At 41.5% G+C, this 27,472-nt stretch overlaps 1 protein-coding gene and 1 non-coding gene across 3 annotated transcripts; both read left to right on the plus strand.

Annotated features, from left to right (window-relative positions):
- Positions 1 to 9,772: 9,772 nt before the first annotated feature.
- Positions 9,773 to 18,178, plus strand: LOC147463302 (callose synthase 11-like). Of its 2 annotated transcripts, XM_086487956.1 has the most exons (4): positions 9,773 to 10,097; positions 10,388 to 10,437; positions 11,659 to 17,179; positions 17,423 to 18,178. In XM_086487956.1, the coding sequence occupies exons 1-3, from the start codon at positions 9,777 to 9,779 to the stop codon at positions 17,015 to 17,017; spliced, it is 5,730 nt and encodes a 1,909-aa protein (XP_086344082.1). In that variant the 5' UTR covers positions 9,773 to 9,776; the 3' UTR covers positions 17,018 to 17,179; positions 17,423 to 18,178. The 2 variants fall into 2 exon arrangements, with proteins under 2 accessions (XP_086344082.1, XP_086344075.1); XM_086487949.1 differs by lacking the exon at positions 9,773 to 10,097 and having other exon boundaries at positions 10,100 to 10,437; positions 17,502 to 18,178.
- On the plus strand, positions 14,673 to 14,753 carry LOC147463303 (small nucleolar RNA J33). The gene has a single exon (XR_015186174.1). It is a non-coding gene; the product is annotated as a small nucleolar RNA J33 (small nucleolar RNA).
- Positions 18,179 to 27,472: the final 9,294 nt, after the last annotated feature.

Raw genomic sequence — 27,472 nt, forward strand, 5'->3', positions numbered from 1 at the left:
TGCACCTATCGATTGAGTAGCCTGATCTTGGATGATGTGTACATGTGCACTCCGTTTGAGCAAGCCATGGCATCCATTCCTCCGAGCATCATTGCTACTACAAGGACTATGTCAGCGAGGCCAGGAGAAACCTTATTTTCTACAAAGCTCAAGCCTGCCCTCCAACCCATAGTCAAGAAGGAGCAGAAACCCGCGCCAGACACTCTAGAACAGAGCTTGGAGACTCTCAACTTGGAACCCTGCAGTGCCTTCATGCGCACATCCACCAAGAAGAAAATGGGGGCTTGTTTGCCTCTGCCTTGCTCGATTTGGACGCAAAAACGCCCCCTTTTATTGCATTCACTTCTCCTGGACTCTGAAGTGCTGCAATTTTTGCAACGACTTGCCTCAGTACTGCCAGCTGCTCAATCTCAATACAGCACTGCTTGATTTCTGCTGCTCGTTTTCTTTTGCGGATTCAAGCTCAAAAAAACAGAAAAAGAAAACTTCAAGGCTCCGAGGGGAGCTACGTGCGATGGGGAAAGTGGGGAGCGGCAAGCCCATTTCTGATACCACTTGTTGAGCTTGGCGTGAAAGCGGACAGAGTCACGTATAGACATGGCGCGCGCGCGCCCACACACACAGAGAGAGAGAGAGAGAGAGAGAGAGAGAGAGAGAGAGAGAGTTCATTTAGGGTTTTCTTGAGCCTTATAAAGGCTTTACAATAAGAGGTTCACACATGGATGATCGCCCAAGTTGGGATGACCCTAACATTTATGCAGTCCCAAGGTTTTAGGAGGAGTCATCTGAGCATTTCCGTGTATTTGGATGTGAGGCATATGCACATGAGCCCAAAGAACTTCGTCGCAAGTTAGGTCCCAGGTCACACAAATGCATTTTTATCGGCTATGGTGCAAATGGAGAGATGGGCTATCGTCTCTGGCATTCAGAACCCAACAAAGTCGTTCATAGCTCACATGTGATTTTCAATGAAATAAAAAATGCACAAGAAGCCCATTAAAGAAGTTGAGTACAGACACGTTCATTTTGAGGATGTAGTCTCCGAACCAACTCAATTCGGTAGGGTTGCACCTAATCCTCAAGTGCAAGATACGACTATTGCTCCGGAGAGAACAGAGTGCAGCAATCAGGCACTGAGACACTCTGTAAGAGTATCACGTGCGCTCGAACGATTTGAGCCGAGTATACACCACATATTGGTCACTGACAGTGGAGAGCCAACCTACTACAAAGAAGCTATACAAATGGATGATAGCGTTAAGTGGGAGCAGGCTATGCAATCAAAATACACTTTGATTGTGGATAATGAGACATGGAATTTGGTTGAATTACCAAAATGCAAAAATGTTTTACCTTGCAAGTGGATATACAAGAAGAAGTATATAGCAGAAGATCCCGAGCCTAGATACAAGGCTCGTCTAGTTGCCAAGGGTTTCAAGCAGTAAAAAGGTGTGGATTTCAATGAGATTTTCTCTCCAGTAGTCAAGATGCAACACTTCGCACTGTGCTTGGCTTGGTTTCTATCCAAGACATGGAACTTGTCCAAAGGGACGCAGCATTTCTTCACGGGGATCTAGATGAAGATGTCTAGGGCTTCGTATGTGAAACCCAAAAGCCAACAAGGGTAGAATTGGTTTGTAGACTTAAAAAGGCACTCTATGGCCTCAAGCAAGGTTCAAGGCAGTGGTATCTAGAATTTGACAAATTCATGCAGTCTCAAGGTTACATAAGAAGTCAAGAGGATCACTGCTTATACACAAAATTATTGAACGATGGTTCTTTAATCATCTTGATCTTGTATGTAGATGTTATGCTTATCGCAGTCGAATCAATTGATGAGATCAATCAATTGAAAAAGATGCTAAGCACTCAGTTTTCCATGAAGGATTTGGGAGATGCCAATCACTTTCTTGGTATGCACTTCAAGAGAGACAAGCAACGTGGAATTCTTGAATTATCTCGAGAAAAGTACATTCACAAAGTGCAACGTTTTAGTATGTAGGGGGGGAAGTCAGTGAGTACCCCAATGCAAACATACTCCAAACTTAGCAAGGAAGATTCTCCCAAGACAATGGCTGAGAAAGAGGAAATGGTAAGCCATATTCTTTTATTTATGTATGCAACACGAGGCCTGATATTCAGTTTGCAGTCTCATAGGTTAGCAAATTTATACATAGCCCATGGTCTAAGCATTGGCAGACTGTCAAGAGGTATTTTTTTCTACTTGAGTGACACTTTTCCTCTTGGCTTCTTTTATCCCAAGGGGAGATCATTGCCACCAAATTACATGCTTTTTCACACTTGGTTGTTATGACATGCAAATGTCCATGGGTGGCTTTTATTTCATGCTCGAAAATTCATGCATACCATGGTTGAGCAAGAAGCAACCTATTGCGGCCACTTCAAGTTGTGAGGTTGAGTATAGGGCAGTCTTCACATCTACATTTGAGTGTATATGGATCAAACGCCTCCTCGATCTTCAACTGGAGGGCTTCAAACTCTAACATCTTCTGGATCTTTAAGGTCTACTAAATTTGCACATACATAGGAAATCATTGATTAGTCTTGTTCGATAGCAAACTCAAATTAAAGTTGGGCTATTAATCCTCTTGGGCATAAAAGCAAAATGAAAGCCATGTAAGGCATCAGATAGCTTCGCAATCCACGGAAAGAACTGATGGGGATTCGATTGTAGTGTCGATCTTCTGCATGTTTGACAAAACAACTACCAGGCAAATGGTCAAAAGTAGACCATTATGGTTATGAAACTATCTTTGAGATCACGGATTCCGACATCAGGATCATACAAACAACTCTACGGGAAGGACTACCTTATCAATTTCATCTCCGGCCTAGGGCTTTGGCTTTGAACAACCCTAGACCATTGAAGCTCAAGCAAGGCATTTTTACCGACTTTTTACACGAATCGACATGGTCGCAGGGGCATGGCTCCATATAACATTGCTCAATAGCAATTTTCCTCGAATCAAGCCACCATATGGGCTATAAGACAGGGAAAACTGACAAGTCCAAAGTTGGTTTCTATGACGCTCCTCAACCTTGAACAAGGTGATCTCTTTTACTTTTTTCCCAGTTGATTAATCATAGCTAATGAATGTAGGCAAGGTTGCATGGCAACAAAGGCAAGCCAGGCACGACCTGCGACTTGTAAGGTCAAGATATGTGGCAGGACTGACTATTTATTGCAATTAAAGATACTGGCATGCATCTTTCTCTTTGGTTCGGAGTTTCGGATTTGCTAGGGAATGGCTCCTAAGCAAGCTATCTAAACTCAATGAAGTTAGAATGGTCATAATCAGCCCATTGTCGGTAAGCCGGCTCTAACGGGTTTTCAAGGGCACAACTCAGGTATGCTTTGTCTCTGCAAGTATTGTAGATATTGTATGCTTCCGATATGATATCTGACTCGACAAGGTCAATAATCGTCGATAGGATACATCGGTCATGTTTTAACTAGGGAGCAAGCCTCTGTACAAGGATGCTCATAGACCCAGCTTGTGTATTAACTTGGTCATTATCTCTTTTATATGTCCTCTTTCTTCTATCACACGGAGGGGAAATTCAAGACTTCCAAGAGCACAACTCCATATCTATGTATATGCATTGGGTGCATAATCGCTCCAAAGCAATTACAGCTTGCCAAAGTGCATACAAAATAAGCACATGAAGTACATTGAAAGCACAATCATGTCACATGATGCTAAGTTTTTTGATGCCAAGGGTGGTAGTTACAAAAATTGGTAAGTACCTTAAATTTAAGCTTCAATTTTGAACTTATTCCATTTTGTAGGATTTTTTGCAATGCCAACTTGACAAGAAAATGTTGCTTCGGTCAAGCAAAATTTGGGATTTTGATGACATTTGATAGCTAAACTTCAAGAGATATCTCTTTAATATTGGGAAATCTCATGATTCTCAATAAGCTGCATGATTCGGCAAGGCCGTACATCTATGAAAGGTTGACAAAGGCGATTCTTGTTTTGCTTTAACATTTGTATGTTAATCTGAGCACCTGTTAGCTAAGATCAATCACGCTTGATCATGTCTCATCTCCTCAATGAACTTATGAGAAGCAAGGCTTCACTTTGGGGCATTTTGCCTAGAAGCTTCCAAAGTTTGGAATATGCTAGTAGCATACGAACTTGAGAAAACTTGGCAACATGTATACCTGCTTTTAGGTTAGTATGAACCAAGCCCCAAAGGAATACAAGGTACATCCGATAGCTCTAAAATTCTTAGTATACATGGCTATGAACCATATTCATCAACATAGAAGGCTACAAGCCAACTTTAAGCACAAGGATGACAAACACAGACTGAAATTCCCTCTCAAATAAGCATCTCCTTTTGAATTTCATGATCACGGGCCATGGAGGGTGACAAGGTTAGACACTTTCAAGTTCTTGTTTTTTGTGTTTAACCTTTAAATTGGACATGCTTTGACAATTTTCATGGGAAGCGAGGCTTCTATTCCATGCAAAGTCATATCCATCGACTTAGGATCAGGGATAACGACACCCATGTTTAGTAAATGGGAAAATATAGAATATAATCTCATAGTTATGGTTGGCAATGACCAACTGTGATGTATCCATGCCAATACAAATCATGCAATGCACATATGCCATCAGCTCAAACTATTGAGACCATCGTTGAAGCCAAAGGCTTATCACACTATTTTTTTGATATGCATGCATGACATGCCAGTTGGGTGGACTCCTTCCACTCCAACATAGTTTATGTTTCTAACATCAGCTACTTTGTTCTGGAAGAGTTGGGGATCGTATATTTGCTTCTGATTGCTATATATTTTCTTCTGATCATTGTATATGACTACAACGACGTGCAAATTTTGTGCACAAGAGGTGCTGACAATATAGAAGACGATATCCCTGGATAGCAAGTAGGCATGGCCTCGCTATCAAGCAAATAATTCATGGAACGACATGAATAGATAAAGAGAGCTTCAAAGCAAGTGATCTCTTATTTGGGGTGTTGAGAATCTTTCTCTTCTCTTCCTGAAGGGATATGATTCTTTCAAACTCTAGTTGTGAACACGATTTCAACTTACAAGATCTGTTGTTGAATTTATAGCACTACTTGTGGCTATAGGAGCGGTCTTTCTAGGGGTATGACCTATCCAATACCAATTCACTCCATAGGTGTTGAGGGTCACAATTTAATCTCATCATAATTATACTATCAAGGAAATAAGTTTGGAATCTGCCAAAGGGTAGTGGACAAGTTCAACATCCAAAGTTGATTTCAATCACTATTAGACACAATAGACTGTGTTGGTCACCGTTGCCTGCTAGTTTGAGCAGTTTTCATAAAGAGTCTAACCAACGGGTTTGACATCCCAGATTTTAACCAAGGGGTTTGGATTGCAAAGGCAACACCAAGGGCTACCAATGCAATACTACTCATTTTTCACTAATCTTTCAATTAGTGTTACTATGCCTTTTCACGTGGACGATTTGGTCATGTGCATTTGACTACGGGTAAGCGAACATTATGTTCAACCAGGTACACATTTGATTTGGTTTATTCATATTTGAAGATGCTTTGATTGATTTTTCTAAGTAGGATGTATAAGCTTCAATTCTTGCATCCACTTTACTCTTTAGAGACATGACGAGGTCATGTGGAAGCAAATAATTTTGGGATGTAGTGTCCTAGATACATTTCTACATTATGCAGTTAAGGACCTCCATGATAGAGTTTTTTTTGGCACATGTTATCATAATAGGAGCAACATGGTTTAGGAACTCATGGAGTTTGGTTTAGCCAGTGTGGAGCAAGAATAATGAGGGTCCCTCTCACTCATGTTGTAGAGTGTTTACACACACAAGTACATCTCGTACTTGTAGGATGTTCTTTTTTTGGACAGCTTTATCTGAGACATATTCCACATGTGGAGAATATGAGTCTCTGGGACTGACACTGGCACATGTCATTTCAATTATGTGTTGCGGCTAAGTCCCCATGTGATTGTCAAATCTGTTGCACGTCGTATCAAGAACAATTTTAGTGGCCATAAATTTTTGAATACCTAGTAAGACTTGTTAAGATTACAAGTACAATTAAACAACTTTAACAGATAGTTGCTTACACATGCAACAAAGTTATGTTCTATTAATGAACTAGTTCATTTGGTACCTAGATGTGATGGATTTTTACATTCTATTATGGCCCAAATATGTTAGCACGATTTTCGCGTGGAAAGTATTTAGTTCCTTTCCCGTGAGCTGTGAGCATAATGTTATCCATAAGCATTGGCAAGTATGGTTATGGATATGCAGGTCCGGATCCGTCTTTTGCTAAATGCATGCACACTAGGTGTTATGGGCCCTAGTGTTTAGTAAGGGATGATTTGGAGCAACATGCACATTCATGACATTAGTAGCTTCTAAAAAAATTGCTATATATGTGCAATCTCTCTATGAGATTAATTGTAGATTACCAATTACCAATAGAGGTCATGGCTCAGTTTGGATGCTTGTATATCAACTCACTACAGTTAACCAAGATGGTTGTTCCTAAAATTATTCATTAGTCAACAATAATGTTTACTAGTTAGTTTGGAGAATTGTAAAAGGTGGGGAAACACACTTCAATATTGTCAATTATCCAGAGAGAACAAGTGTTAATTTTGTGCTAAGCGTGTACGCTAGCACCAAGAAATCCAAAAGTGATTATCATTCTAGTTGGAATTTGCTTATATGAGATAAACCATGTTGTGACTAAGTTTAGCCTCTTCATGTTTAAATCAGGTTCTCACCCTTGAATGCCGGAGATGGTGGAGTTGTTTATTGATGACAAATGATATTAAATCAAGAATTGTACTTTGCTGATGAGTTATGTCAGCCAGTTGCTTTCATGGAAAGTTAAAAGAGGTACTTTTTTAGATATATCTTACTTCGTTTAGCATACTCAAGTGAGTTCTAAATGGAATCTATATGCTATGTTGGCGGTTATGGGCCGGTTACACAAGACGGTTGCACAAAATGCTCTTCTTGATTTCATTCAACCTCCTACTGAACCGTGTTTTGGTCAAATGAACAGCTGGATCCATGAAGGATACCACTACAGAAAACATTATGTTCTTATGAAGATATCACTACTTTTATTTTCGAGGATGAAAACAATCCTCCAAGGGTGGAGTAATGTAAGGCCAAGGGCAAACCAAGGGGTCACGGATCTAGGCCAAGAGCCTTGACTACTCATGCAGATTGGGGATCCTAAAGAAGGCTAGTAGAGCATATATATAGGGTGGTAGGGAGGTGGATCTTGGAGTCAGTCCCCTGGATCTTATAGAAAAAATGCCCCGGAGGTCATAAGTGTGTTCACACACATCACTAACAATTAATGGGTGTAGGATGAATAGACTTATACAAGGGTGAATCTGTCATGCTTCACTTTTGTACATACTATGTTTAGTTGCCACTTACGACCACATTAGCTTTAAAGTGAGAGATTGTTGGGTAAAGGCCTTATGGCCGGTGCCCATGTGACCCTAACTCATTAACCCCCTTGTATACTAACCCTTCATTGACCCTCTACATATGAATAAAGGATACACACAAATGAACTCCTTCAGTGTGTGTTTCCCCGAAATTGTGCCTGCTCTCATTTCTCCTTCCCCATTCCTACATGCACTCGCCCAAGCCCCACACAATCCATCCCGATAGTAACAATTGTGACCCAATCTCATCACCATCCTAATGAATTAAAAGCTAAATAGAAACTTTGCATTTAAATCACCTTGGGATTTCAAGTTAGGAAAACTTAAAGAGAAATCATGAGGGGGAGTATACCTCTTTCAAGAAGGCCAAGCCTAGAGAAGTAAGGGATTTTCATACTTGTTTCCAAAATTGGCGGGAAAAGTGGTGCCGAGTTTAGCTTGGCAAGGTCCTCATGTCTATTTGTTTACATGGGCCTTAACACTAGGGTTGTGTGAAAAGAAGCCACTTTGTAGTAACTTTTGTGTAAATTCTTGTTCTCATGAACCATAGAAAACCTCATCAAAACACACACTCATCAAAACCTTTTGAGGATTTGTTCTCAAACCATGTAGGGAGTTAGTAAAAAATCGAAATAAGTTATCTCATATAAAAATACCAATTTTCATTCACCTTTTAGGTACAATCGAACAAAAATCGCTTAAAAGTTTTGATAACCCATGTAGACCCCTTCAGAATCTGTAAAGTAGATTGAAACTTTTTTCAATAATACTTGTGTATGTATACAATGAGAATCTATTCATATACTATTTTTAGGAAAAAGACCGTTAACTTGTTTTAGGCTTCAAAAACATGCATGGTGTCATATTTAAAGCCAACTTTGAGGCTTTGTACTATTTAGAAAAAACACAAATTTTTAAATTTTACTTTTATGAGATAATGGTATCCAAAATTGTTCCTCTATGTGATAGGACTTCAATGATATCCTATGTTCATGGCTTAATTAATCTTAGAGTCAATTTTATAGAATGAGGTACCAAACCAAGGGTCAAACCACTTGAATGGTTTAAATACAAACCTAATGCTAATGTGTGTCATAAACATTGACATCAATAGTTCTATCGAGGGTCAAACCACTTAAATGGTTTAAACACAAACCTAATGTTAGCCTAATGTATGTCATAGACATTGACGATCAGTAGTAAGCGACACTAAAACTGAAGTGATACATAGTGTATCAACACCTAAACCGTTGACTAGTGACATGGTGTGACTGACATCTAAAATGGCTTGCGAAGTTGTAGCGTGCAAATGGATCCTAAGGTACGTTTTGCACGCCCTCTAAGCTAGAGTTTTGCTCATGTTAGGCTGCTTTGTCCTTTTGTGGAAACTTAGCCTTTCTAAAGCTAACTCTACCAAAAACGGCAAGCTTAGTTCTCATCAACAACGTTTTGGAGGAAAAGTCTCGCAGGTTGTCGTAGCTTTTCCAGCTCACAACGTACAAAATTGTTGACCGCAACTTAGAGCCTCGTTCCGCCAAGGGTTTGCAGGACTTACAGGACAATCAGTCTACGCTCTACAAATGCCAGTCTGCTACTCGATAATCTTGGTGAGAAGCCATAATTTTCTCCATTTCTGGCTCAAAGGTCTCCTACCTTTTAGTATGTGCTGGCTGCGCTGCAAGTTTTAGCTATTTTCAGAATATTAGCAGCACTTGCAGCATTTTCTTCATGTCCTGTAAGTCCTGCAAGAGGATTGGTGTGACGGCTATTTTTTGAGAATCTGAGCTGCTGTAACCGCTGCAGATGCTGGGTGAGACGGGGCTCTTACCCTCGCCTATGTGCACGAATGTGCTCTACAAGATGTTTTACTGTGGAGAATTTTTATGGCTCAAGCCTCCAGAGAGATATGAATGATGCTGACAAACAGAGGAGAATTCGAGAGTCGAGACTCCATATAGGACTCCAGAGTCCATGTCGTGAACGAAACCTAAAGAATCCAAAGTGTTTCAACCACCATCAATATCTAAAGGTGGCTTTGCCAAATGCCAAATAATTGACATGTGAATCATAAGCCTTTATCTACAACAATGTAGAAAGCCCACTGCCCAGTAAAACAGCACTTTATGGAAAGTTGGAAAATAGAGTAGTAAGTCACATTTTTACTATTAGTTATCGGTAATTAAAAATGAATTTTTAAAAGAAATAATAGGAATGGAACTACCGAACGTATTTGTAGGGTGTTAAATTATATAATAGATAATTTATTCTTCATTTTAAAAATGATGGAAAAATGAGACTGGTGCCAGTCTGGTGGAGTCAGCGATGTCGGAGACGCTTTCTGCCGTGCTCAGCTCGAACAGCCGAAAACGTCAGCAGCCGTCTCTTCATGCTTCAGCCTTCAGCCCGCCATCGCCCCTTGACTCAGCTTGAGAAACAGGGGACTCTGAAAGCCTTCGTCCGCCATCGCTCAAAAGCTCAGAAATGCGAAGTAGTACGGGTTTCTGAGAGTTGCCCAAGACCGCTCATCACACAAAAGCTCAGAAATGTGAAGCAGCGAACTTCATCGATGATCGCCCAAAAGCTTGCAATTGCAAAGCAGGGGAGCCTGAGAGTCTGAGAACGCTCAATCACCCAAAAACTCACAGATATTGTGAAGCAGGGAACCCAAAGAGTCCGAAGGCTTCCATCGCCCGAAAGCTCATAATTGCAAAGCAGGGGACACTAAGAGTCTGAGGTCTCCATTTCCCGAAATCTTACCATTGTGAAACAGGGGATTTTGCGCTCTCCATGGCCAAACTCCCTTCTCTCCAAGTTCGCAGTAGGGCTTTTCCCCACCATGCCCACTATTCTATTCGCTTCATCTTTTTCTCTTGCATGCACTCAATGACTTGATTCCATCAGCTTCTCCCCTCTGGCCCTCGACGCCATCACCGTTTACTTGAAGTAATAAGGTATGCCTTATTTTATGTGGAGAGAGAGAGAGAGAGAGAGAGAGAGAGAGAGAGAGAGAGAGAGCGAGCTTTTTCATCCCAATAGAAGTAGTCCACTAGTGTTCCCATCCTCACTTACCCTCTTCTGTACATGTGATGTTTCTTTGGCGCTCAAGAGTACCTGCACATTTTTATGTCTGTTTTCCACCCTCCTGACCTCATAATATGTTGATGCGTTTTCTGATAAGTTTCTGATGCACTTAATTTTCTTGAAACTTCCTTCTACATGTGTCTGCATTAATGAGTGAGTACGTGCCTGCCGATGGTATTTCCTAATTACGTTCGGCTCTGCACTGTGCCATGTCCACTTCGGTTTTGCTCATCTTTTACTAAGTGCAAGTAGGAGCTCAATGACTTGCAAGTCCCAAACATGAATTTGTAGATAGGATGTGCAAACCTAAAGGCTGTCTGTTGCTTATACGCAATAGTGTCTCATATACTATGTAATAGTCGAGGATCCATGTACAGAGTGCTTGTGGTTTTTGTGATCGCAAGCGACTATGCTTGACCTATATGATGAAAGGACTGCATTGAAAGTGTTTATTCAGGGTTCAATTCTCAGCAATTAATTCCCTCATACTGTGCCAAGAACAGCTAATTTTCAGGAGAGCAGTAGATATGCATGCCGTCACTCTAAATGCTAATAGACCCGAAATTCTGTTGTTATGTTCATGCTTCTCGAAGGCATGCTTAGTTCTGTAGTCAGCTCAATCACATGCGTAATCCACAGAACGGAAGCACTTAAATTGAAGATAACGAGTAGGAGATAACCCCTGTACGTAACAATAGACTTTACTTAAGCATCCAATGGCCAGAGATAGTTCAAAGTGGCTGGAAAAATGAGGCTCTGGTGTGCCCATTGAGTGATTCACTCTGAGCTGGGGCAAAGTGGCTCCCCATTTTCTAGGGACAGTTGCCTACCACCTAGGTATGGCTTTTGAGGTGGGACTCAGAAGAACGGAATGTATTGTAAACAATGAGGAAGGGCAGCACTGTGATGTACAAGCACCTCAAAGGAGCACAAAAATGCAATTTTATGCACATATACATGTGTTCACCTAACCATTGTATGTGCTTGTGTTTTTGTGAGTGTATGGGAGCTTTTTACTGTGCAATGTGTGCATGCATGGAAGTGTATGTAGATTTCTCATTATTTCCTTACTAAATCTCAATTTGCTACAGGGACACAATCCCTCGAACTTTGGCTATGGCAAGCAAAGGGGACTTTGAAGATGTATACACCTACAATATCTTACAGCTTAATGAGGATATGATAGCAGATGATGATGCTCTGCGATTTCCAGCAGTAAGGGCAGCCACACAAGCTTTAAAGAGAGTCAAGGAACTGAAGGGGAGCCCACCAGCAGAGATCTTAATAGTAGAAGAAGGCACTGACATGCTTGATTGGCTGGGTGCTTTTTTTGGCTTTCAGGCTGACAATGTCAGAAATCAACGTGAGCATGTGGTACTTTTGCTTGCTAACTATCAAATGCGCACGCAACCTCCTCCAGAGCCCATGGATCGGCTGGACTGCAGTGCAGTTCAGTTGCTAAGGAAGAAATTGCTCAAGAATTACACAATGTGGTGCTCTTTCTTCCACAAGAAACCCAACCTCTGGCTTCCCAAGACGGCTCATACCATAGATGATCGCAGAGAGCTTCTCTACTCTTGTTTATACCTTCTTATATGGGGCGAAGCTGCCAATCTCCGATTCATGCCCGAATGCCTCTGCTTTCTTTTTCACAACATGGCTAGAGAGCTGAACCACATTATTGAGTCTCCTATGGATGCGGAAACAGGAGATCCATTTCTTCCGTCTTCCTATGGCCCAAATGGATTCCTTAATAAGGTTGTTGAGCCCATTTACAGAGTTTTAAAAGCAGAGGCTGAAGCTTCTAATGATGGAAAATCCCCTCATTCCGCTTGGCGAAATTATGATGATATGAATGAGTATTTCTGGTCGAAGAGATGTTTCAAGCAGCTGTCGTGGCCATTAAAGCAGTTTTCTAGCTACATGGTGGCTCCGAAGAAGAGCAGCAGGAGGGTTCCTCTACTTCCAGGCCAGCAGAAGAAGGTGGGGAAGACGGGCTTTGTTGAGCAGCGTTCATTCTGGAATATATTTCGAAGCTTTGATCACCTGTGGATTGGCCTTATTCTCATGCTACAGGCCATGATGATTCTTGCTTTTAATGGAGATGGATTGCCATGGCATGTTTTATATGACAAAGATGTCTTAGCAGCTCTGCTGACTGTATTTATCACATGGTCCAGTTTACGATTAATGCAGGCGGTGCTGGATGCAGGGATGCAATACAGTTTAATCTCCTCAGAAACAAAACTTATTGGTATCCGGATGCTTCTAAAGATAGTGGTAGCGTCTGGGTGGACCACTGCATTTTCTGTATTGCTTGCTCGTATTTGGATGCAAAGGGAGAAGGATCGGTCTTGGTCTGCAGAAGCAAATTTGCGAATGATTCAGTTTCTTGAAGCAGCTTCATTGTTCATATTACCTGAGGTTCTTGCAATCACTCTATTTGCCCTGCCTTGGATAAGGAATTTCATAGAGAAATCAGAATTTGGGGTCTTTCATGCTCTTACATGGTGGTTCCAGATAAGGCTATTTGTCGCTCGCGGCTTGCGTGAAGGTGTTATCGACAATTTGAAGTATACGATCTTCTGGCTGGTTGTCCTCTTTGCAAAATTCTCCTTCAGTTACTTTCTGCAAGTTAGGCCCTTGGTAGAACCTACTCGACAGCTCTTGAATCTCCATGTAGAAGAATTTGAGTGGCATGAATTTTTCAGGAATCACAACAGATTTGTTGTGGTTGTGCTTTGGGCACCAGTTGTCTCGATATATGCAATGGATTTGCAAATTTGGTACTCCATTGCCTCTTCCTTGGTAGGGGCAGCTGTTGGGCTCTTTGCACACATTGGGGAAATTCGGAATATTGAACAGCTCAAGTTGAGGTTTCCATTCTTTGCAAGTGCAGTTGCTTTCAATCTAATGCCAGAAGCTGGACGGCTTGTGAGTGAGGCCTTACCACATCATCGCCTTGTTGCTTTGTACAGAGACATGGTAAAGAGGGTGAAGCTTCGTTATGGGCTTGCGAAAGGGTACACAAAGTATGAGAGAAGCTCTTTAGAGTCTTGGAAGTTTGCTCGACTCTGGAATGAGATCATATACCATTTTAGACAAGAAGATCTGGTAAGTGACCATGAGGTAGAGCTACTAGAGATACCCATACCCCCTGTCTCTTGGAATGTGAGTGTCATGCAATGGCCCTCTGTGCTTCTGTCCAATGAGGTCCTTGTTGCCTTGGGGTTTGCCCGGGATTGGCAGGGCTCGGATGATCAGAAGTTGTGGGAGAAGATTTCAAAGAATGAATACAGGAAGTGTGCTGTTCTGGAGTCCTATGATAGTTTCAAAAACTTCTTGTTGTTGATTCTCAAAGAAGATAGTAAGGAGTACACCATTGTTCAACACCTGTTTAAGGAGATTGAAACAGACATTGAGTTGAAACATTTCTGTGAAACTTACAAGGTGAATGAACTTGTCGAGGTTCATTCACGTGCTGTGGGTGTTGTCGAAGTTCTGTTGAACAAGCCAGGCTTGAAGGATATGCAGAAAGTGGTGGATGCTCTTCAAAATTTGTATGATGTGGTGATAAGAGATTTTCCATCACATAATCGCCACTATGAGTCCCTAAGAGTGGCTGGATTGGTGACCGAGCACAATAAACTTTTGTTTGTTGAGGCAGTTGATTTGCCTGATCCCACTGATGAGGTGTTTTTTCATAAGTTGAGAAGGCTGCACACTACATTGAGCACTCGGGAAGCTTTGAATGATGTTCCTAAAAATCTGGATGCGAAGAGACGAATAGCATTTTTCAGCAACTCCCTTTTCATGAATATGCCCCATGCCCCTTCAGTAGAGCGAATGCTTGCTTTTAGTGTGCTTACTCCATACTACAGTGAGGATGTCGTGTACACCAAAGATCAGTTGAGAATCCCAAATGAAGATGGGGTAACAATTCTTTACTACCTACAGAGCATTTATCCAGATGAGTGGAGGAACTTCCTGGAGAGGATGGGCTTGAAAGAAAGTACCCAGCCTGAGGATGATCTTTGGGATGGCAAAGACATGGCGAGGCAGCTAAGGATGTGGGCTTCCCATAGGGGTCAAACATTATCCAGGACTGTCAGAGGAATGATGTATTACCAGCGTGCTCTGGACATACTTGCACTACATGATGCTGAATCAGAAGCTGATTTCAAAGATGGGCAAGCCAATGCACGATTAGAGAGCTTAAGTGGCAGCCATAAGTCCTCAAGTAAGCGTAGCGCGACTGGTGCCTCTGCAAAGGGGGCAATGCCTAGGGCCAGATTAGCCAAAAAAGTAAAGATTAGGAAAGCGGTGGCTGGGCTGAAGTTCACATATGTTGTTGCATGTCAGATATATGGAGCTCATAAAGCCAAGAGGGATGTGAGGGCAGATGACATTCTGTTTCTTATGAAAACTTATCCTGCCATGAGGGTAGCATATGTTGATGAAGTTTTGACGGGTCAGGACGTACAATATTACTCTGTGTTGGTCAAGTATGACACATATTTGGAAAAAGAGGTGGAGATCTACAGAATTCAACTTCCAGGTCCTCTCAAGCTTGGAGAGGGAAAGCCTGAAAATCAAAACCATGCCATCATTTTCACTCGAGGAGATGCCGTCCAAACCATCGATATGAATCAGGACAATTACTTTGAGGAGGCTCTGAAAATGAGGAATTTACTGGAAGAATTCAACAAGCACTATGGGATAAGGCGGCCACAGATACTGGGGGTCAGAGAGCATGTTTTCACGGGCTCTGTCTCTTCGCTTGCATGGTTTATGTCTGCTCAAGAGACGAGTTTTGTCACTCTGGGTCAGCGCGTGCTTGCAAATCCTCTCAAAGTCAGAATGCATTATGGGCATCCAGATGTGTTTGACAGGCTGTGGTTCTTGACTAGAGGGGGTATTAGCAAGGCCTCACGAGTTATCAATATCAGTGAGGACATCTTTGCAGGCTTCAATTGTACTCTTAGAGGGGGCAATGTCACGCATCATGAGTACATCCAAGTGGGAAAAGGCAGGGATGTGGGTTTAAATCAGATAGCCCTTTTTGAAGCTAAGGTCTCTAGTGGAAATGGTGAACAGATTTTGAGCAGGGATGTCTATCGGCTTGGTCATCGTCTTGATTTCTTTCGCATGCTGTCATTCTACCACACCACAGTAGGGTTCTACATTAACAATATGCTTGTTGTCTTGACAGTTTATGCTTTTTTGTGGGGCCGTGTCTACCTTGCCCTTAGCGGAATAGAAAATGTGATAAAAAATAGTTCAATTAACATGGCACTTACCGCCTCACTTAATCAACAGTTTATCGTTCAGCTGGGGCTATTCACAGCATTGCCAATGATTGTGGAAAATTCTCTTGAGCTTGGCTTCAGCAGAGCGGTGTGGGATTTTGTCACCATGCAGCTAGAGTTGTGCTCAGTTTTCTTCACTTTTTCATTGGGTACAAAATGCCACTACTTTGGGAGGACTTTGCTGCATGGAGGGGCAAAGTATCGAGCTACTGGTCGTGGGTTTGTGGTGAGGCATGAGAGGTTTGCAGAAAATTACAGGCTCTATGCTAGAAGCCATTTTGTGAAAGGCGTAGAGCTGATTATACTGCTGATTATATATGAGGCTTATGGGGGCACTGCCAGCAGTACTGCTGTGTACATTCTTCTTACATTCTCAAGCTGGTTTTTGGCGCTGACGTGGATTATAGGGCCCTTTTTGTTCAACCCAACCGGATTCGATTGGCTACAGACAGTCTATGATCTAGAAGACTTTCAAAGCTGGCTATGGTACAAAGGAGGTGTGTTGATGAAAGCTGATCAAAGCTGGGAGGTGTGGTGGAATGAGGAGCATGATCACCTGAGGACAACAGATTTTTGGGGAAGAGTGATTGAGATAGTTCTTAACATACGCTTCTTTCTCATTCATTATGGCATGGTGTACAGATTGCACATTGCAGCCAATAACAAGAGTGTTCTGGTGTATTTTGTGTCTTGGGTATACATAGTTTGTGCTATGGTTCTGTACATGATATTGGCCCTTGCTGGAGAGAAGTATGCTGCTAAGAATCATCTTTATTACCGAGCCATTCAATTGTTGGTAGCAGTTTTCATTGGAGCGGTCATTGTAATGCTGCTGGAGTTGACAGAGTTCGAGATTGTGGATCTCCTTTTGAGTGTGCTAGCTTTTATACCCACAGGGTGGGGGATGATTTCTATATCCTTGGTATTGAAGCCCTTTTTGGTGAACACTATGGCTTGGCCCGTGATTGTAGGGGCCGCACGGCTGTATGAATTAGCAATCGCTGGCGTGGTGATTGTTCCACTGGCAATACTTTCATGGTTTCCTGGTTTTCAAGCAATGCAAACCCGCATTCTGTTCAACCAAGCTTTCAGCCGTGGCCTTCAGATCTCTCGTATCTTGACAGTGAAGAAGCAGACTTAGAACAGTTGAGCAGCAAAGATTGAAGGATGCAGGCAAGGAAGGAACAACTCCTCTCTTTCAGCTCTTGAATGGGCTTTTGATGTCATCAAAGGCATGCAATTGTTTACTTCCACTGATGTCCAACCTTTCTCATCTCGGTCCATTGTCCAAAATGCAAAATTTGTAAGTAGTCCCTTGCTGATGATTTTGATTGTGCAATCCATTCTCAATTTTTATTCTTAATTTACTTACTACCTACTATATCGCTCTGTTTATTAATTTTCTTTTTTGTAGTTGTTTTTGCTTCAGTTTTTCTGTGATGCTTCTAATGGCTCGTTTAGATCTTGCTGACCTCGTGAAGTTATGCATTTGTTGTTTTTCTGTAAATTATGTCCTCAGTCTTTTTATTTGTGTTGGTAACTGTAGGAACTTTGTTTTGTCTTCTCCTAATGCTCCATTTACCAAGAATATGGTCGGAATGACCGCCATGCCTAGCTCTTTGCAGATCATTTTAGAACTTGTTCTTGCGATGTGGTTCGAATGCCTGTTAGGGAAGTGGAGCTGAGTGTTAGTCTGGTGAAGTTGAAGGTCAGCACTGGTAGTAGGTGATGATGGTGAACAACTGTTGTGAAGAAATTGAGAATAGTTCCTTATGAGCCATTTTGGCTTGAGTTGGATGAAGCTGGCAGTGTTGTGCGCAAGGTAAAACTATAGGGTAGTTATTGCTTTCATCGTGCGGAGAGTATGCAAGCAGTTGTGACATCCAGGCAGGACCTGTGGGATCTTCGGCTTGTGTGTGGTGATGGAGACTATGTGGGAGCTGAAGTCAACGATGAGCTGGAACGGATGATTGGTAGATGTCAAGGGGGCATAGAGAAGAAGCTGTGGTGCTGAAGATAATGCAGATGATGAAGTATGTGATGTGTGCGGCCGGCCGGGGCCTAGAGCTACAGGCAATCTGCATATGACCATCGGATCTGGCATGCAAGGTCACTCATTGAGTTTATACATATCCCTTTTCTTGAAGAAACAATCTATAACAGCAAATTTTTGTATATTTTCCATGGAGTCGAGAACACAAATGTAGCTACTTGATACTGGTACTTCAAAGCCAATCTTTTTCTGTTTCAGATGCACATCTATGTATCCTTTGTACATGATCTATCCATCATTTTAACCTCTCTTGTGGGATCATTACTCGTTTATGTATGTGTGCTTGTTTTGGAGTGGCTAACAGAAAAGGAATAAAAAGAGGGAATCACTGTGATATACAACTGATCTCTCTCACAAAATATCTCCTATACTCTTACTAAGCACCTTGATTGCTGAGATCTCAAGGTCAAAACTACAAGAAAAAAGCAATCCACCTACAAAAGAGGTGTAGCCATTGTTAGTCTAGCAGACCCCTTCAAGACTATTCTTTTGAAAGGTTTCTCGAGGGAGGTGCTGTTCATACCATGCCGAAAGCGTGTATAAAGGCTTCTCTTTGTGTGTGTGTGCACGCGCAAGCGCTGCAGAATGATGTTTTCCATGACCTGCTAAATCAGACTTGTACATTAGCACGCACTCACCGGAAGACAGACACACTTGGGCTAAATACACACTGCCTATGCGCCTGCTCGTCACTTTTTTGGCGATGGGTGGGCATGCATTACACATTAGCTGCAATATATTCTCCAAAAGAAAAAGGATTTTCAAGAGACGCATCCATCGTATTGGCTTGCCGTCTGACACTGGGTAAGCTGGCAGACGCTCAACCCCCACCTGAGCTTGGGCAGGGAGCAGTGCGTGTCCAAGAACTTGGTCTCCACTCGTTCTGTACAGCATATCAGAGCAACATCCCTTGGCCTCCACGTATCTTGGGCGCAGGATCCACGTATCAGAGCAACATCCCTTGGCCTCCACGTATCAGAGCAACATCCCTTGGCCTCCACGTATCTTAAACCGGCTTGTGCAGCAACTACAGAAGTTGACAGTGCGGTGTGGCACTACCGACTTGGGCATATGAGTGCCAAAGGAATGCAAATCCTTCAAACAAAGAAGCTTCTACCAGGTTTGAAAGAAGTGGACTTAGAGTTCTGTGAAGATTGTGTTTATGGTAAACAAAAGAGGGTAAAATTTCAAAAATCAAGAAATGAAAGAAAAAATAAAAAACTTGAGTTGGTTCATTCTGATGTTTGGGGTCCTGCAAGTACACCATCACTTGGTGGCTCATTGTACTATGTAACATTCATAGACGATGCGACTAGAAAAACATGGGTTTATGTCATGAAGAATAAATCCGATGTATTTCCATATTTCAAAGGTGGAAAGCCTTTGTGGAGAATGAAACAGGTACCAAGGTTAAATGCCTTAGATTCGACAATGGAGTCAAATATTGCAGCCAAGCTTTTGAAAGCTTTTGTGCTAGCAATGGCATTCGGAGGCAAAGGAAAACCCCAAGGACACCTCAACAAAATGGGATTTTGGAAAGGATGAACAGGACAATCATGGAACGAGCACGAAGCATGCGGATACATGCAGGCCTACCGCTTGAGCTTTGGGTGGAAGCTGTAAGTACGTCTGTGTACTTAATCAATCAGTCACCCTCAACGGCATTGGATGGGGGAGTTCCAGAAGAGGCATGGACAGGTAAATCGGTGAATTATGTATTTCTCAAAGTGTTTGGGTGTGAGGCTTTCATGCACATAGATAGAAGCCTAAGATCAAAGCTAGATGCAAAGTCCAAAAAGTGTTTCTTCATTGGCTATGGAGAAGGAGACTTTGGGTATCGCCTATGGAATCCTGAAGATGGTAAAATCTTAAGGAGTAGGGATGTAATTTTTAACGAACAAAATACGTACAAAGATTACTTGGAAAGAAAACAAACAAAAGAAACAGGTGATGAGTACATGGAGCTTGAGGACGGTGAAGACTCAAGGACTACAAATGGTGACAATGTGCAACAACGTCAACCAAATGAGGAGCCTCAACCTATTCCCCGAAGATCTACAAGAGCAAGTAGACCTACAGAAAGGTTTGTTCCTTCCTTCAACCATCTCTTGATCTTAGATTCTGGAGAGCCTGAATCATACGAAGAAGCTATGCAACATGAATCCAAAGAAGAATGGACGAAGAGCATGCAAGTGGAGATGGACTCACTACATCGCAACCAAACATGGGAGTTGGTTGAGTTGCCTAAAGGTAAGCGGGCACTTCAAAACAAATGGGTGTACAAGCTGAAGGAAGAAGAAGGTGGGAAGAAAAGGTACAAGTCTAGGCTTGTGGTAAAAGGTTTTTCTCCAAAGAAAGGTATTGACTTCAATGAAATATTTTCTCCTGTTGTAAAAATGAACTCAATTAGGCTTGTCTTAAGCCTTGTGGCTGCTCATGATCTAAATCTCGAGCAAATGGATGTAAATACGGCATTCCCTCACGGTGACTTAGAGGAGGAAATCTACATGCTTCAACCAAAGGGGTATGAAGTAAAAGGTAAGGAGAAAATGGTTTGCAGATTAAAGAAGAGCTTGTATGGTTTAAAGCAAGCATCAAGACAATGGTACTTGAAGTTTGATCGATGGATGTTGGATCATGGATTCACAAGATGCAACTCGGATCACTGCGTCTACATGAAGAATTTGGGAGATGGGAAATTCATCATCCTAATGTTGTATGTTGATGACATGTTGATTGCAAGTGCTAACATGCAGGACATCAAAGACCTAAAAGAGGAGCTGTCCAAATCTTTTTCAATGAAAGATTTAGGTGCTGCAAAGAGGATACTTGGTATGAAAATATCAAGGGACAGGACGAAGAAGACAATAAAGCTATCTCAAGAAGATTACATCAAGAAGGTACTAGAAAGGTTTGCAATGCAAAATGCAAAACTAGTTTCTACACCTTTGGCTGGTCATTTTAAACTAACGAAGGATATGTGTCCAAAGACACAAGAGGAGATAGCCTATATGTCTAAAGTTCCATATGCTGCAGCGGTAGGTTCTCTAATGTATGCTATGGTCTGGACAAGGCCAGACATTGCACATGCAGTGGGAGTTGTGAGTAGGTTCATGGACAACCCAGGTAAAGAGCATTGGCAAGCTGTGAAGTGGATACTTAGGTATCTAAAAGGGACAACAAAAAATGCTTTGTATTTTGGAGGAACTGATATTTTTCTAGAAGGGTATGCTGATGCAGATATGGCAGGTGACAAAGATACTCGAAGGAGCACTAATGGTTATGTGTTCATGGTTGGAGGCACAACAGTAAGCTGGGCTTCAAAGCTGCAGAAAGTGGTTTCACTTTCTACCATGGAAGCAGAGTATGTAGCAATGACGGAGGCAAGCAAAGAAATTCTGTGGCTTCACAGATTCTTAGAAGAGTTTGGATTCAAACAAGACAATTGTGTCTTGTACAGTGATAGCCAAAGCGCTATCCATCTTGCGAAGAACTCAGCCTTTCATTCAAGGACAAAGCACATTGAGGTGAGATATCACTTCATACGCACTCTTTTGGAAGAGGGACAGCGAAAGCTAGGAAAGGTGCATACAAGTGAAAATCCTGCAGACATGTTTACAAAGGTGGTCAACAAGGAGAAGTTGAGCTTTTGCTCATCTTCAATCGGCATTCAAGGATAAGAAGCCAGAATGGAAAGCAGTCACAGGTTTGGTTTGGAGATCAGTCTCCAAGTGGGAGATTGTTAAGTATGGAACCTGATTTACCCTTGTAATTTTTTGTGGTAAAAGCGCACATTTGTAAGGCCCCCATTATGAGGAGAAGCCATCGTGCGTGAAGGAAAATCACTCACCGGAAACCAAAATTTTCACGGACAAGAATCAGGGGCAACTTTAGAGGCCTCAGGGGCGGAGGCCCCCGAGACTTTTTTTTCCGCCGGAATATTATGGCCGGATGGCAGCCGGAAAGTGGTCGGAAAACAACCAGTCGGTTGGCCGGTGGCCGGTAGTCAATGGCCGGTGGCCGGTGGCCAAATTCAAAAGCGGACTTGTCTTCTCAAGGGTGGCCACACATGGACGGATTGGAGGGTCCGATTTGGACTTATTCGCATAAGGGCGGCTACACATGGCTGCCTCTCATAAGAGAGGGCAGCCCTTTTGGCCTATAAAAGGAGGCCATTTCTACACACATTTCATAGTGTGTGAAGTTGATGCAACAAGGTGAGTGTGAGGTGGTGAGAGTGAAGCAAGGCGGGAGCTCTATCAAGGGTTTAATCCCTTTGTAAACTACTTCTTCTTTTGAAGTGCTAAAGCCATTGAGTGGCTGCTTTTCCGTGGACGTAGCCCACATTGGGTGAACCACGTATATCGTGTGTACTCTCTCTCTCTCTACTCTATAATCTCTTGTGTGTGAAATCTATCTCTCTCCATTAAGTAATCTACTCAAAAATCTATTTAGCTACGTCTTATTTTCTAACATTTGGCAATGTCGATATCATTACTCAAGAAAAGAACCTAAAGTACCTCTCTCAAATTTATTTTCTCAAAGAATATTTGTGTCCCTGCCTTGAACTTATTACCACTCCACGGGCTTAGTACATCGCCCACTAGGCGCACTTCGGTCTTCATCGCTCTATCTTAAGGGCCATTAAGCCATAAAAGAACCACACAATTTTTTATTATTGTTTGAGATTACACAGAACTCAAGACCGCTTGGGCATGCTAATCTTCAAGCTCTTGATTCTCTTTACTTGTGTATAAAGACTGTGCTGTACTATGAATGGGAATTATACCACCTTTTCATTGACATAGTTTCTAGTGTCTTTTGTAATTTGAAAGGATTCTCTGGTGTTTATGTTATATAGTTACTGGAACACACACACACACACACACACACACACACACACATCTCTCCAAGAGAAGCCATGGCCAAAGCCCTAATCAAGTTTGTCAAAAACTTGATCTTCTTCTTCACACTACCTTTTACCTCTCCTCTCTCCTAATTCTCAAGATTTCCATAGCTTAAATCCCCTTTTCCTCTTAGCATTCTCTCATTCCAAGTAGCCAAATTGGGGGTCTTCAAGTAAAGTGAAGAGCTGACTACATCCAAAGTGAAGAACTGACTACATCCAAAGCAAGGAGAAGACTAGACCATACACACACTAAGGTAATGTTTTATTGTTCTTTTTATGCTATTGCTCTTGCTTGAAAGTGAATTACTTTCATGCTTACATAAATTTATGCTTAAGCTCTCATTTTTCCATAAGCAATCCTTTTACTTGGGAAGAAGAAATAACTACTTAATTTTGTTGTTTCCCTCTAATTATGGTTCATTACTAATCATAACTAACCATGTTGCTAACAACTAACCCCGACTTTATTTCAAGTTCCGTTGTTTTAAGTTCTCTAGATTACCAGACTAATATGACATAGAGAGAGAGAGAGAGAGAGAGAGAGAGAGAGAGAGAGAGAGAGTAGAAAGCACTCTCTTTAACCATAGGTGACTAGAGATCGAAATGACTGGAATATTGGTTTTGTGATTTACAGAATCCATCTTTTGAAATGTCTGACTTTTTAAGAGTGTGTATTTATGATATTTATGAACCTATCGCTAAGAGGAACTAATTTTGTTTGCCAAAACCATAAATTATGCCACGTAAACTCCCAAGAGATAGAGCGTCTCGGGACTCACCTGTAGCTAACACTTTAGATTTGGTGCTTCTTGATACACAAGCACCACCAACACCTCAAGTCGTCCATATACCAAATCAGATGTCGCTTGCTACAACACTCATAGAAGATTTTGGACGTGACAAGGATCTCAAGGACCTTCTCAAAACTGCTCAACCACATCCATTTCTAGGCACGGGTGATGATGTGCCTACTTTACTAGATGAATGGATAATTCAAATGGAGGACTACTTTGCTCTTGTTGGCTACAATTCAATAGCTCAAGGGATAATGGGGAGTGCCAAACTGGAAGGACCAATGAAATCATGGTGGAAGCTCAATTGCCAATCTTGTCAAGTAGCAGAGGTGACCCAGACTTGGGAAGAGCTACGTCATCATCTCAAGGAGAGATATCTCCCCCTTGACTACTCCACCACTAGGATGAATGAGTCTCTTTCTTGCAAGTTGGGGAATAGTACTGTCAAAGCTTATTATGAGGAGTTTGTCCGACTATCCCGATATGCTCCTCTCATGACAGAGGAACAAAAGCTAAGTCGCTTTATCCTTGTTCTTGGAGAAAGTAGAGTCCCTTCAACCTACCTCACTTGTAGACGTTCTAATCCGAGCCAAGTCAAAGCATAAGAGCCATTTTCAGAGAGGCACTACAACCAATAGGAAACGATAATTTCCTTCCTACCCTAGTCAACCCTGTCTAGCAACCAAAGTACCATTTATACCAAGACCAGGTACTGTCCAACCCCAATCACCATTGCACTTTGTTCCTGTGAATTCTCTTCCAATCACTCAGAGTGGAAGGCAAATTTAGTGCTATGAATGCTTGGAATTTGGTCATAACAAGGCCCAGTTCCTTCAAGAACTCCCTCTACCACTCATTTTCATTCTCAAAGGCCAACCGTCAATCCACCTAGATCAGAACAGTAAACTTTGTCTCAGTAATGGATGAGATAGATGAACAAGCCAATGTCTATGCTGCCTTGAATGCTAGTGACCAGAATAAGCAATATCGCATTCTCGAGTCTAAGGAAGAGTATAAGGGTGGAGTTAGAGAAAATTTTAGACACGAAGGAAACAAAGCTGCGATATAGAGAATAGTTTAGGAGGTTTTTGGTACAGTGGGAGTACTATCTCACTGAAGATACCTACTCAGAGGACTATGAATGCCTTACTTTTGAGTTTTGTCAGCTTTTTGATGAGAACTTTCCTCATTTTGTGATAAAAATGGACCCCAGTAGTCCATGTAATTACTACAACAAGCTCTATCTTACTAAACAATTGTGTCACCCAAGCAATGTAACCTGACTATTTGCTACATCATAACAAGATTAGTGTTATCCTTTGTAACTAAGCAAGCTACATTTGTATTTCTCTCAAGGGATTTTACAAAATATCAGACATGGGAAGCTAAGAACAAATTTAATTGTATTTTTCAAGAGAAATCAGAGAAAGAAGGATTTAAGATAAGAAACCAAGATCTTAATAAACAACAAACTTGCTAAGAGATACAATGAAGATGGATTTTTACAAGTCAATAAGCCCATCCATCACATGATCACAAAAGAAACTATCACAAGCGGGACACATATTAGGCCTTTTAGCCATAGAAGAATTCGCTGTGAAATTGTTGCACTGATCTCTTGAGTATGAGGTGAGAAGTTGAAGGGCCCTCTAAGAGGTAGACCAAAGTGAGGGTAAAGATATATCTTTTGAATGAGGAAAAAATTGTGCAAGCAAAAAGACTCTCTTGGAGAACCCATGATATATCGACCACATCACGTAGTAGTATCGAGGACCCAAACCCAATGCTTCAATTACCATAGCCAAGCGGACATTTTTGCGAAAGTGATCCCGAACCCAAAGTGTCACCCTTTTTATGTATAGGAACGTCCACCATTTGGTTTGAGCTACTGAAGTTCCCAAGTGAGGGAAGAGCAACCGCTCATACCGTTTCACAAAATCTCTCCTGATAGATTTACTTGTTTGCTGCAAATGAGGAATGGCCAACTATTTGGATGTGTTGTGATTCACTTGTTGTTATGGTAATATTCCTCATGCATATGCCGGAATATGTACATGAATGGCAACTTCTACTAAACCTTTTGTATCTACGACACTAGCTCTTTTACTCGCCTTTCAAGTTTAGGAAATGCTTTCAATTTATGAACGACTTATCATAAGCATGTATATGAGCACCCATTTGGTGTTTGTGGCTTTGGTTTTGTAATTCCCTTTCGAGTTTAGGGATACCTGTCAATGCATATCTACGGTCTTGTCTTAGGCCTGTATAAAAAATCCATTGAAAGGTGGTATCCTCTTTCAATACTGTGGATAATTGTTGCTTTGAATTTCTTTTTTAGCTAAAAGGTAATGATAGAAGTTCTTCTTAATACTTGGTGAATGACCCTATATGATAGGGTTGACCTACTTGTGGGGTGTAAGACATGTGGCCTGGTATATTCTTTAAGGCCATCACGACGGTTATTCTACTGATGATATGCCTCTGGGTTTGTTATTAAGGTTACCATTCTTGCTCAGATACGGTCTATGCCATTTTGGTATTGTCTATATGGATCTTTGGCAAAATTGCTCAAATTGACCGAATATGGTTATGAATGGTTGGTTGTGCACATGGTTAATATTGACTGTGGCCGAAAATGGTATGAATATGGTTATGAAGGGTTGTGGAATATGGTAGATATGGTTGTGTAAATGGGCTGCTCACGAGGCCGTAAATGGTTGCTTATTGCATCGATGTTATGGGCCTTGACGGAAACTCTCCCCTGGCTTTTGGAACAAATGAGGAACTATGGAATATCCCATCTATATGTATTATGAATTAGGGGATTAGCACTCATACTTACTACCTTACATGTGGTTTTTGACTTCGTCTAGGGAGGTGTAGGACTTACTTACTAACATCTTTTTATATTACAGGTGACTCCAAAGTATAGATTGACTACATGTATGAACCTTGTCACTGACCCAAAATAAATGGCGGCAATTAATGTCAAACTTTGTAAAGTCAAGAAACATGTATATATGTGGCCCACTTCGAGGCTAATTTGCCTCATAAAACTCGTCTCTGGCCTTATCTCATGAGAGCTTGCAAAGCAAAAGGGGCTCCAAAAAAATTTTCCCCTTGCAAATGCAACCATCTCTAAATATATGATTAGCTTTACCTTTCTTATTATTTATCTTTGAAAGAAATCTAGTAGGGTGACATCTATAATATGTGGGATACACATGCATCACCTGCATACGGTGCCAATGCTAACTAAATGTTGTGTTGTTTCCATTGGTGAATGTGAGGGTTACCTTCTCAACTATGGTTTTCAAAGTTCCTTGGCTTGAAGATGACAGATTTATATATCTTCAGAGTGTTGATTCTCTTATACTTGTGTATAAAGACTATTCTACTATTATGAATGGGAATTATACCACCTTTTCATTGACATAGTTTCTAGTGTCTTTTGTAACTTGAAAGGATTCTTTGGTGTTTATGTTATATAGTTACTAGAACACACACACACACATCTCTCCAAAAGAAGCCATGACCAAAATCCTAATCACATTTGTCAAAATTTTGATCTTCTTCTTCACACTACCCTCTCCCTCTCCTCTCTCCTAATTCTCAAGATTTCATAGCTTAAATCCCCTTTGCCTCTTAGCATTCTCTCACTCCAAGTAGCCAAATTGGGGTCTTCAAGCAAAGTGAAAAGCCGACTACATCCAAAGCAAGGAGAAGACTAGACCATTCACTCTCACTAAGGTAATGTTTTATTGTTCCTTTTATACTTGCACTTGTTTGAAAGTGAATTACTTTCATGCTTACATAAATTTATGCTTAGGCTCTCATTTA

This window comes from Adiantum capillus-veneris, chromosome 2, assembly GCF_014529385.1.
Source record: "Adiantum capillus-veneris isolate H3 chromosome 2, ASM1452938v2, whole genome shotgun sequence".
Classification (NCBI taxonomy): Eukaryota; Viridiplantae; Streptophyta; class Polypodiopsida; order Polypodiales; family Pteridaceae; genus Adiantum; species Adiantum capillus-veneris.

What these genes read in the sequence shown, in the direction of transcription:
- LOC147463302 (XM_086487956.1), top strand. Translation starts at nt 9,777, where the DNA reads ATGAGACTGGTGCCAGTCTGGTGGAGTCAGCGATGTCGGAGACGCTTT. An exon ending in CAAAGCAGGGGAGCCTGAGA is followed by an intron (nt 10,098 to 10,387) that starts GTCTGAGAACGC and finishes TGATTCCATCAG; the next exon opens with CTTCTCCCCTCTGGCCCTCG. An exon ending in CGTTTACTTGAAGTAATAAG is followed by an intron (nt 10,438 to 11,658) that starts GTATGCCTTATT and finishes AATTTGCTACAG; the next exon opens with GGACACAATCCCTCGAACTT.